Raw genomic sequence first — 12,679 nt, forward strand, 5'->3', positions numbered from 1 at the left:
TTTTATTTTGACAGATAAATGCTTTATTTAGGGAAATGAATCTTTTCTTAAATGTAATAGATATCTAGAGCTGTAGTTGAAAAAATGTAAATGCCTTTGCCTGGTAAGGAAATCACATATGAAATAATTGTATCTTTCTTTAATTGTAGACATGAGCATCTGTGTGTACCTAAAAATTCATGCATTACAATCACTTAACAAATATTTATTAATAACTGAAAAAGTGCTAGGACAAATAGTATGTTGCACCCCACAGGGTCATCTGTAGAGAGTATTATATGTCTATAACTTCTCTTGAAGTGAACTTTTCTGCCCAATCTCACGCAAAACTGGAAGAAATCATTAGATCTTTGTAACATTCTTTTGCCTGAAGAAATGCAAAACTTAAAATACAGAGGAAAATATTTCAGTCAAATGAACTTATCAACAAGGGTTAATGTGATAAAATACCTGTTGCCAAAGCAGTAGAAAAAAATCAAATATCTATTTAGACAAATAAAAGTGCTGTTTCAGTCAATTCCAGTAAATTTCTGTTCAGTTACTCACTTGGTTGTAAAGTGGCATATAATTATTTAGCCTTCTTTGTAGAGTAGCAAAAATACAATGTTTGCATCTGTGATGTAAATTGGTATTTGGTGATGATTATTAAAAAGTTATGATTTGATGTTTTGCTTTTCATAAATAGTTTTGTCAACAAGTGAAAGAAATGTAGAAAAATCTCCGGAAGGCATAGTCTGATTAGTAGTAATATTAGGAGAAAAGTAAACAAAGAACTTGTTGAACAGCTGTACCCAAACCATATTCATTCTAATGATGAGCACCTGGAGGATGTTTTCCTAGAAGTTTGTCATAGGGCCTGCTGGGGATTCACATTTCTGTAGCAGTTTACAAGTTGGCAGTGTTATTTCTTGTTCATCCTTTTTGTTAAGGACTTGGATAAAGATGCTGACTGCATGTTTACTAAGTTTAAAGTCTACACAAAGTTGCAAGCATTAGGTAACACATTTGGATGATAGAATAAAGGTCCAGAGATATCAACTGGCTGAAAATATGGGCGAATTTAATTATGAAATTTAATAGAGGCAAATGTAAAATTCTCCACTTGGGTTCAAAAACTACACCAAGACAGGATAGGGAAGAAAGTCATGACTTGACAGTTGATGTGAAAAAGGTTTAGGGAATGGAACTGACCACAAGATCAAGACAAGTCAACAGTGTAATATGACCATCAAAAAAGCAACAAATGAATGCAGTATTACACTGCATTAATAGACGTATGTATGAGCCAGCATAAGGGAACTGATTGTCCAACTGTATTCCTCTCTGAGTAGATCACATTGTACATGGTTCAAGGCACATTTTAAGAAAGATATTAACAAATTGCAATGACTAGGCTAGTGAGGAAGGCTAAAAACAGTGCCATGTGAGGAATAAAGGAACTGAAGGTATATATTCTAGGGAAAGAACAACTGAAGGAGAACATGTTTGTTGTTCAATTATTTTCAGTAGTGTTAGACTCTTCGTGCTCCCACTTGAGGTTTTCTTGGTAAAGATAGTGGAATGGCTTGCTGTTTTCTTCTTTAGCTCATTTTACAGATAAGGAAACTGAGGCCAAATGGGGTTGAGTAACTTGCCTAGGGTCACACAAGGTAGTATGTGTCTGAGGCCAGATTTGAACTCAGTAAGATGAGCATTTCCTGACTCCAGGTCTGCCACTCTATCCACTGTGCCACCTAATAGCACAAGGTAGAGTATGGTAGCTGTTTTTAAAAAAAAATATGTGAACGCTGTCATGTGAATGAGAGATAAGATTTATTCAGTGTAGCTTCAGAAAGTGAAAGTTGGAAAAAGTTGGAAAAGTTGTTAAAATTACAGGGAAGCAGAGTTTTGGCTTGGTATAAGGAAAACTTTGTGTAATTAGAGCTATCTGAAAATGGAATGGATTGCCTTCTGAGGTACTAAGTTCTGTCACTGGAAGTGTTAAAACAGAAGTATAAAGACCACTTGTCAAGGATATTATAGGTAGAGGGTTAGACTAACTTCCCCATAAGGTTTGATGACCAAGTGCTTTGGGGTGAAGAATTAATTAATTTTCTAAATTAGAGGCAAATAAAATTGTGAAATGTTTTTATCAGCACTTTATGGTGAGATGTGTATAAAAACAATAAAAATGTATATTCAAATTAATTTATTTAAAGATACATATGATTTACTTGCATGATACTGAACTGTATAACTGGCTTGTGTAAGTACATATATGAATAGGTCATATAAGTGATATTACATTATGATTTTATATTGATCATTTAAAAGATTCTCATATAGGATTGGTAGTTATTTGTTATAGCTATAATCAAAACTGCTGCGCCTGTTGGGAAAAATTTGTTTTTGTGGAAAATTGCTTTGAAACAGTGTTGCCAATATTATGAGTCATATAGCTTGTACACTTTATTTCAACAAGTGCTGTGAGTCATTTTAAAAGTGAAGTTATTATTCATAGGCAGAAAATCTTTTAAAAACAATTGCGCCTATCTATAACATTTCAGTTTTCTAAAGAAAAAATATGGATATATAATATATGTGTATTACATATGTATAATATTTGCGTAATATATACACATATATAATTTGTAGTTTAGTACCTGTTTTTCAAGGAATTCACTTAATATGTTGTAAATAAAGTATATCCTACAGGCTTTTTAAGAGAAAGCCAGAATTAAATACTAATATTTTGAACGTAGCATAAGTGTTCATTATAGAAACTGCTCTGCATTTCTTGTTAATTTTAAGGAGTTCTGACAAATTTTCTCATCTAAGAAAAAAAGGAGATAAGAAAAAGACTGGGTCTAATATGTGACTTCTCTGGCATACACTGACTGTGTGACCATGGCCAGGGTCCCCCGTTGCATTCTGGGCCATCTGCAGTCATCCTGATGAATATCAAGCCACTGGACCAAGATGGCTCAGGAGAAGAAAGTGAGGCTGGTGACCTTGCACAGCCCTCCCTCACTCGAATCAAAGTCAGCTGCAAGTCATGTCCTCATCCTGATGTCATGGTGCTCTGAGAACGAAGGACAAACACAACAACAACTTAACCTCTCATTGCTCTAGGCAATTCTCTAAGACTGTAAATTGAAGAGAAGATGCTGACTTGAACTGGTCCAGAAGGGAGTTTCTTCATCTAGCAGTTCCCTTAACAGTAGAACTACAGGCCTAATTGCTCTCTCTCTCCTAACATCATGGCACAAAGGAGTTGAGACTAAACTATACCAAAAAAAATGCATTTTTGGCATAAAGTTCAGGATGAATTCTCTTTGTTGTATCTTGAAGCAAAATTTATATTGAACTGTCTCAGAGACCTTCTGGTATAAGAGTATCCTGAAAGTAGCTTAATATACAAACCAGATTGCTTAAGAGTTCCCAGAGCTAAATATCTATCCTTTCCTGATGTGGTAAATGATAGCTGTGTCAGAAATGATCTCAATTATTTCTCATTTGTTGCTTACTTATACTAAGACCCAGTCCTTCAAATAGATAAAGCATAACTTTAATTTGATGTCAATATTATTTTGTATTCAGTAGCTAAGCATATGTCTTGAATGTATATTTTCAATTAAATCTGTTATATATATAAGTTGCTTGTATTTAATACTTAACATGTTTTATCACTTTTCTATACATTCTAGAATCTTCCATGCTTCCTTTTATTTCATAGTTTATGATATCATTAGGGTTATTGATTCCTTTTCATGTTAGTTCCCATGTCTATTCCAACTTAAACTGTTGTTTAGGTGATTTATTTCCTGTTTTTTTGCATTTACTAACTCAGCTTCCACCCCCAAACAAGAAAAATGTACTAGGAATGTTGAATACAATATTTTATAATATACTCTGATGCTTAGTAGTTGGTGGATATGCCAAATGCAATTTAAAGCCTATTTTTCTTTTATATGCTAATATAAAGAAATCATTTAAAGAACTAAAATTTAAAATGATCTAGTTATAAGAAAAATCTGAATATTTACCAAAAACCTATTTGGAAGAGGCTACTAAATAACATCAGAAAAATACAGAAACAAAACATACTCTTGAAAACTTTGTAAAATTAGAATCCAGTTTTTAATGATAAATTATATTTTGGAATGTCACTAGTGATTAATGTTTGATCTTGTGAATTTTATGATGATTCTCATCTGAAGAGAAGTACCTTATACACAGCAATTGTATGATAAATAATCCTTTGATGTATATTTATCAGTAATTAAATATGTATGTACATGCATGTATACATATATGTGCACATATATGTGCATATATACATATGTGTGTGGACACTTTTCATCTTTTTAGGGTTATCTTGGTCAATATGAAACTTGATGTGTCCAAAACAAAATTCATTTTCTTATTTTCTCCCTCTCCCCAGTTAGTTTCACCTTATCAATTCAGCAAATACTTATTGTTCAATTCACAGTTGATAAATCCTAAATGAAATGTAAAGATGTAATTATCTTTATACCAAGACACAATCCTTAATTTTCAGCAAATACTCCTTACTGCCTTCTATATGTCCTTTTCATTCCTGTGACTCAGCTTAATGTTAAAATATCTCCATATTGGGTGATTCTCTATCCACATTTCTCACCTTGAGCCCAGCTGAAATTCTACCTCATCTATATAAGCTTTCCAGACTTAACTGACCCCTAGTGATCTCTTTTTCCTCTTAATTTCCATTATTAATGGTATACAGTTTAAAGTTTCATTACAGTATTCTTTAATGATTTCATTTTTGTTATTCTTGTCTCTTCAATTGGATTATAAAGTCCTTAAAAGCAAGGACCACATTTCAGAGCATTTTGTATATTACACAGTATCAACTGCAAGGTTAGACATGTAGTTGGAACACAGGAAATATTTCCTGATGTTCTGATGACGTAGTTATGTCATTTTCTGCAACACAGTTTTGTAGTACTGAAGGAATGCATAATTAAAATTAGATTATATTTTAAATGTACAAGTGACATGTGCCATTGAATAGAATATTATAATCTTTTTTGTAAAGCAGATAATCACCCCCATTGATCTGTTTTACGAATCCAAATATTCATATTAGATTTGTTTAAAGCAGCATTTGAATTGTAGCATACTTTTGCAGCTTGTTTAGAATTGTTTTCAAGCTAGAAATTACTGATAAAAGGTCAGATGTGGAGAATTCATAAATTATCCTCAATTATTCATTTTCATAAAACTTTGTATTTAGTACTTTTCACTAGGTAAGTAATTTTTACCGGAAAAGAAGTCATGTGTTTATCTGCTTTATAAGTTCAGTATTCATTAATCCTTTGCATTGGATTTCTGTATGGGAAGATACATTAATTCAAGAAGCTACTTAGGGAACATAGGGGGAACAAGACTCTAATTCATTTCTGTTGTATGCCAGGGAAACAGTTTGTAGAGAGTCAGCATCCTAGACTTCCAGCAAGAATGACAACATTTACCTTGAAGGTGGAATCAGTAAACGCGTCTGAAAACTCAAAAACTTGAAAAGCTGAAGAAAATAATGTAGCCAATTGCAAACCAAATAAATAAACATACTTTTACAACTAAAAAGTTCACTATGTTTCCACATTAGATAGCAGAAAATGTTTGTGTGAATGTACATATTATTTTCTCATCAGATGATGCTTCAACAAAGCATGGCCTCTGAAATGGCCAAGTTACTGAAATTATTAAATGTTCATCAGAAATCGCTTAACGAAAATTGTTATTGTTATTCAAGTTTCTATGATTTGAATAACTAAAGAAAACAGTAAATGAAGAAATTGCTTCATTTCTGAGATGGTCATGGTGAGTGAAATATTTTCTTCCCAACTTTTTGAGGTTTGAATCCATCATAGCATTTTTTATTTGTCCCAGAGGTATCAAGTTGAACACTCTTCTTTCTCCTTCTAACTCCTTTCCTTACAAATCTGTGCTCGGAGTTGGTATCATAGTGGAAAGAATTTTTTTATAGTCAGTGAACCTGAGTTTGACTAGTGGATATGCTACTTATAATGTGTGTGGGCAGCTCAATTTCTCTAGGTCTCATTTTTCTCATCTGAAAAATGAGGGCATTCACCTAAATTATTTCTAAGATTCCTTTTAATGTTAAACTGCATGGTATCTATAATCCAACACTTCAAGAATCTGTAGTTTCTTTAGTGTGGTTACTCCCTTCGTTGACACTATAATTTGATAGATGGCCTTCATGAGTTTCTTTGACTAAAAAATTCACCCTGAAGTCTACCTCTCCAAGCTTAGCTAGGGTAGTAAGGCCTGCCAAAGCTTGTACTCCATTGGCACAGCATTCAGGAATCTGAATCACCTTCACATGGCAATGTCATGTTAGTATAAGACTTTGATGGAGGTGTGATAGCTTAATGAAAGTTTAGTTGAATCTAAAGGCCCTAGGATTAAGGTGGCAAAAAGAGGAATATGTCCTTTAGAAACCATTTTTGCTTCCTTTTCTCCTCTCTTCAAGATGTAAAATTTGGTTGGTTCCAAACGCCACATGGTGCTAAGCACGTAATAACTGGTCAGTAAAGATATACTAATTATTTTACTGAATGTCAGTTTTCGCCTGGGTATTTAAGATCTTAGAGTATTTATTTTAACAGTGGTACTTCAATAAAAATTATGTAAGCCAGAAATTTGAAAACAAATTCATATTTTGGGGACTGCAAGTATTTTTTTACTGTTTTATTTATAGCGGATGCTACTGATTAGTTAGGGAGGTCAAGAGGATTCCAAAATAATATTTTCAAGTAATTGAAAAAGAGACTAGATCAAACAGTATTATGTCATGTTGTTTTGTTTTGTTTAAATAAAAAAAATAATGGGTAGTCCTTCTGGAACAGTTTAAAACTCAAATAAAAATATTTCTTAAAGTACTTCTGATTCACGTTTTGTACTTTTGAAGTTAAGTAACATTTTTAATCTGTTGCTTTAGTGGGGATAGGACATTTAATTTGTTGTATATTATATTCTGAGCCCAAACTGATGTCTTTGACAGACTAAATTAGCCTTTAATTTTCCTTGTGTTGTCCAGACATACAGAATTAATTTCCTAATGAGGTGTTGGTTGACACAAAAGCAAAGCTGCATGTAAGATGGTTTCTTTCTTTTTTTTTTTAACTATTCTAAACATAATTCTTTGCCTTATCGAGATAATACAAATTTTCATGTTACTTTGGAGATTCTGTTTCCTTTATAATAGCCATCTGTTTATAATAACTTTGCTTCAGTATCCTTTTAGAAGAAAAGGGGATGATGTATTACACAACAATATTTATACACTAATGTATATTATTGGTTTATTCATAATATTTCTTCAGAATTCCTATGCCTGTTCCTATATTCCTAGACTCTCATAAAATAAATTTGATAGTTATTTTTGTTAAACTTGTAAGTTACTTGTAACTTATTGGTGCAGTTACATTCTTTGTTATTCCTTGATATACCCCTAATTATTTAAAAAAAAATTTTGGCTTGAAATCTTGTATCTCCACTTTATTTCCCTTTTATGGGTCACATCATCTGCATTCCTTTTATATATTATTACTGCCACTGTGTGCATTTGCACAATTCTTTTTCTCTTATGATTAACTTTATCCTCAGCTTTCTTGAAGTAATATATAAAGAAACAGACATAAATAGCTAATGAAGTTCTCTTATTGCTCATTATACAGTTAAATGAAGAGGCAGCATGGCATAATGGACCTAGTGCTAGATTTGGAGTCAGGAAGATGTGGGTTCAGATCTTGCCTCTGACACTTTCTAGCTGTATATCCCTAGGCAAGTCCCTTCCCTGAACCTCTTTTCTTATCTATGACTAAGGATTAAATACTAAGCTCCTTTTCACTTCTGAATTTATGATTTGTGATTCTATGAAACTATTCAGTTTGTAGTACATGGATGAAGTAAAATATGTATACTTTTAACTTTTAATCATCAGTGTTTCAGATTGATAAAATAGACATAAGCTAAAATGAATTAGGAAGATTGAGTGTGTTATATATATTCACCATAGGGACCACTAGACTTGATTCTTTATCTCAAGTTTTATGAAAACCACTAGAAAGACGTTCCCAAGAGGATTTGAAACAAATTATATATTTCATTCTTTTTACTATTTGTTTTATTAAGACCATATATCTTATTTTGAAAGAGCATGTTCAACTTTGGATAAAAATAATAAATTTGAAAAGTATTCCATTTAAGACTTACATTTTTAAACTATTGACTTTGGTGCTTCTATGTAGTATAAAAACTTCTTTTCATTTTTTACATTTTTCTTGATTGAAGAGTCTAGGGTCTGTTTTTAGACTTATCTAAACAATAGTGAATCATGAAAACAAAATAGTAATCTTTCCTTTCATCATTAGGGCTTGGACTAGATAGATGATTTTTAAGGTCCATTCCTGCTCTAACACTCTGGGATTCTAAATGAATCTGTTTTATTGTTGAAAGTTGAAAAAAAAAGGTTAAGAATTTAAAATTACAAATAAAATTACAAATAATTACAAATAAGCTATTTAACATTTATTAAATAATAGTGTATTAACTGGAAAAGTTTGAAATACAAAGTTCAGTCTTTGGTATTATTATTCAAATACTGCTGTGATTATATAGTTTATAGTCTCATTCATCATAATTATTAGTGCCTAATTTTCTATGCATTCATACACACAAACATGAAAGACTTATCCAAATGAAAACCATAGTGCAAAGTCCCAAGCTCTGGGTTTACATGAATTAGAGTAAATCTTGGAAAACTTCCATAAATCATTCTTTAATTCATGCCCCCACTAAGTTTCTTTGTACAAGAACAAGTCCAATGACACAGGAATTCAAATCAAAGACATTTAATCAAAATAGAATGGCACAGTAGTAACAAGGAACTTGATCAATTATTAAAGACTCCTGAAACCTTTTCATTCCCAACTACTACCTCAACTGTTTCCTGAGTTTTATCTGTTAACTTGTCTCCACAGCATATCAATTAATTCATGAAAGAGTGCTAAATTAGTGCCTGTGGCTTTGGAGGATGTTGGCATGGCACAGTGCTGGGCAGTGCTGAAGTCTGGGGAACCCAAGAGGAAGCCTCTTACTACATCTAGCCCTGCTGCCACCATGGCTGTTCTATTTACTTTTTAGTTGTTCCTACCCTTTTCAACCCACGTATCACCAACCTCTTGAGATTCCTATCTTTTTAAACTATCTGCTCAGGATTGCACCTGTCAACCTAAGGTATGATTGGAATTGCGTTGTCCCGTATACAGGGAAATTCACTCCAAAAGAAAAAGGATTGGAGTATCTGACTCTAAATACCTTTAGCTTTAATGATTATTTTTAAAACAAGTATTGATCTTTGGTAGTATTCAAATACTATTAGGAGTATATATTTTTATACAATCAGTAGTTTCCTTGGTTGGATTAAATCTAGGTAAGGTTGAACTAAGCATATATAACATAAAAGATTACCGATATTTTAGCACTCATCAATATAGGTTATTCTAGTCCAGATATGTTATATAATTATAAGCCACAGTTTTATTTTGGGGGGAGTTGGGAGGTTAAATCTGACAGCTTTAGGAATGAATGTTTTAAAAAATTGATGAGTAAAGCATGGCACCTAATAATATAGGAAGTTACACTGTTTTCACTGAAAACTCATCAGAATACATACATCTTTTGCCATACAGCCGCTGTGAGGAATGAATTAGTTCAATGGATAAAAGTAAGTATCTCCTTCACTCTTTTCTGGTAATTGAATTATTATTAAATATAAAATGGTAAGTATAATCAACTCTTTTAAAATGATTCTGGGTGTATCATAGTACTTTTTATTGTATTTTGGTTTTTAACATTATGCTACATTTTTGTTACAAAGTGCAACTCATTTTTATCATATTACATCATAGAATAGAACTTTCCCTTATAAATTTTTTTTCTCTACAGCATCATTTTGATGGAGTTTCAAGATGGGTTTTGTTGTTCAGTCATTTTTTTAAATCATATCCAAGTCTCTGTGATCCGTTTGGGATTTTCTTGGCAAAGATACCAGAGTGGTTTGTCATTTCCCTCTCCAGCTCATTTTACAGATGAGGAAATTGAGGCAAACTGTGTAAAGTGACTTGCCCAGGGTCACAGTAAATGTCTGAGGCCAAATTTGAACTTGAGAAGAGGAGTCTTCCTGACTCTAGGCCCAGCATGCCATTCACTTCGACACCTAGCAGTCCAACATAGGTAAGACTAGTAATTAATTCCCATCATTCCTAATCTTACAACTACAGTGCTTGATTCCTTTTCCTTTTTCTTTCTCTGCCATGTTTTCCCCTGGATCTCTTTTGTTTGAGTCACCAGCATCAAACTGCAAACATTAAACACCCAGACAAATATACAAAACAACCTAAACAGATTATCTCTGTGTTCAACAGCCTATATTCATAAAGTTGCCAAATACTCAAAAAAACTCTGTGGCTAACTACCAGCTCAGAAATATATGAATAATAAAATTATCTAAAAGTTTCCATATTTGTAATTTCTGTGTTATTGTACTGTTAAACGTATAACTAAGGGGGAAGATTACGACCTTGAATTCGATTGTATCATTTAAGTATATTAAATAGTTTTAAGGTCACATTTCCATTTATTCTTCCTGCCTTGCACTATTTCTGTCTATCCTCCAGGACAAAAAAAGTGCATAAATATAGAAGCTATGCTTATTATTATTACAGTTATATATCTTCTTATGTAAGGCCATATAATTCCCAAGTATGTTTTGCTCTCATTTGGACCATTCTAGGTTTCTTCTTTTTTAAATCATCATCATTATTAATAAAACAAATTATTATTAGTAGCAGTAATAATAACCATTATTACTACTGCTACTACTACTAATAATTACTGGCATTTAGATGATTAAAGTTTGTAAAACATTTTAGATACATTGTCTTATTTGATCCTTACAAAAACTCTGTGAGGTAGGTACTACAAGTATTCTTCCAGTTTTAAAGATAAGAAAGTTAAGACTTAAAGAAGTGAAGTGATACAAATGACTTGCTCACAGTCATACACCTTGTGTCAGAAGTAGAATTTGAACCCAGGTCTTCCTAACTCCAAGTCCAATCTTCTTTTCACCACACCAAATGTTCTTAACCTTTTTGTGTGTGTTCTGGGCCCGTTAGGCATTCTGGTAGTCCTATGAACCACTTCTCAAAATAATATTTTAAATGCATTAAATAAAATACATAGGATTATAAAGGAAACCAATTCCAGTGAAAATAAAGATGCCATTTTTTCCCCATCAAAGTTCAAGGACCCCAGGTTAAGAACTCCTTCCATGCTGTCTCTTCAAATACCTACCCCTCCCCCCAAAAAAAACCCTCAAGTAGTTTTTCTTTAATATTAAAGATTTACCCTAGCAAAGTTGCCCAGACAAGATGGTTTTATAGACCTTACTAACACACATAAGACTATTATCACTACTTGCCTCCTAAATAATATTCTTTTAATCCCAGTATTTTCCTTGTGATTTCCTTTCTCTATCATAAGACCCACCACAATTATTTTTCCTATATAGGGTCAGTTTTTCTCTCTCTTTGGCATTTTTAAATGAAATTTTGCTGTGTTCTCTTGTATTTTTTTTTTAAAGGAAATTGATAGAGTTTCATGGTATCCAAGGTAGGATTCAAACCAGTGTTCCTGACAAAAATGTAAAACTTTTTATAACCAATTTTGAAATCCATACCTATAAAAATAATGCTCAACTGAATAATAACAAAACAAATTAGGAGTGGCAAGACACAAAAATCCTATACAGAGAACATGAGTCGTATCTTTAGTATATGAGTAATATTTGCAGCATTAGTGCCCCCCCTACTGACCAAAGTTCAAAAGAGGCTGTTTTGAAAATCAATGCAACAAAACTGATTGAGCTCATTTTTGTGTATTTCTTATGCCTGTAAGGCCTTCCAAAAAATCTCACATGGAATATGTTTATTATTATTATGTAAATATCCTTGACTTTCATGTAACTACTGACTCCTTAATTAGACTGTGGGTTTGAGATCAAGTACCATTTTATATTCTTTTTCTATATGGTAGAGAAGCAGTATGAATAAAGAACTGGCCCCAGAACCAGGAAGTTCTGAGTCCAAGTCCTATCACTGATATGTCACTTGCATCATGTGACTGTGGGCAAGCCCCTTAACTTATCGGTTCTCTGGGTAACTCTCTACAACTCTTAATTGCAGAGAAAGTACCATCCCCACTGGTAGAAAGAGGGTCCTCATCTGCAAAATCCCATATGTCGATGAAATCACAGATGGTATCCTTTGTATACAGCACTATATTCATGAGTGCTATGCTTGCTTAGTACCAAAAAAAAAAAATAATCTTTGAAAGTATTTCTGACATAATAGCTCCACTTCTATTAGTCCAACGCTCCCAACAAGCAGACTACCTGAAGATCTCATTGGAGTTGAGTTTATTCTCCTAGGCTTATCTCAATAAAGACCATTGTTAGGACCCTAATATTTCTTTATTCCCTATGTACTAGTATTTTGCATAATTAACCTTTAATATTCTGTAACTCAAATCCTATTGGCTAGATAAAGTGAGAATCAGGTTACTCTTAGTT

At 32.7% G+C, this 12,679-nt stretch overlaps 2 protein-coding genes across 3 annotated transcripts in view; one reads left to right on the plus strand and one right to left on the minus strand.

Moving 5' to 3' along the window:
• LOC140519903 (androgen-induced gene 1 protein-like) overlaps nt 1-10,120 on the plus strand; it is a 37,079-nt gene extending 26,959 nt beyond the window's left edge. The window contains exon 6 of the mRNA XM_072633416.1: nt 5,438-10,120. Within this exon, the coding sequence (XP_072489517.1) occupies nt 5,438-5,541 (104 nt within the window). The 3' untranslated portion in view covers nt 5,542-10,120. The remainder of the gene's footprint in view (nt 1-5,437) is intronic.
• LOC140519904 (uncharacterized) overlaps nt 1-12,679 on the minus strand; it is a 24,631-nt gene continuing 11,952 nt past the window's right edge. For both annotated transcript variants that reach the window (XM_072633418.1, XM_072633417.1), the window contains exon 2: nt 1-3,061. The gene's annotated coding sequence lies outside the window, so the exon portion shown is untranslated. The remainder of the gene's footprint in view (nt 3,062-12,679) is intronic.

The sequence above is a fragment of the Notamacropus eugenii genome, chromosome 1 (assembly GCF_028372415.1).
Source record: "Notamacropus eugenii isolate mMacEug1 chromosome 1, mMacEug1.pri_v2, whole genome shotgun sequence".
Classification (NCBI taxonomy): Eukaryota; Metazoa; Chordata; class Mammalia; order Diprotodontia; family Macropodidae; genus Notamacropus; species Notamacropus eugenii.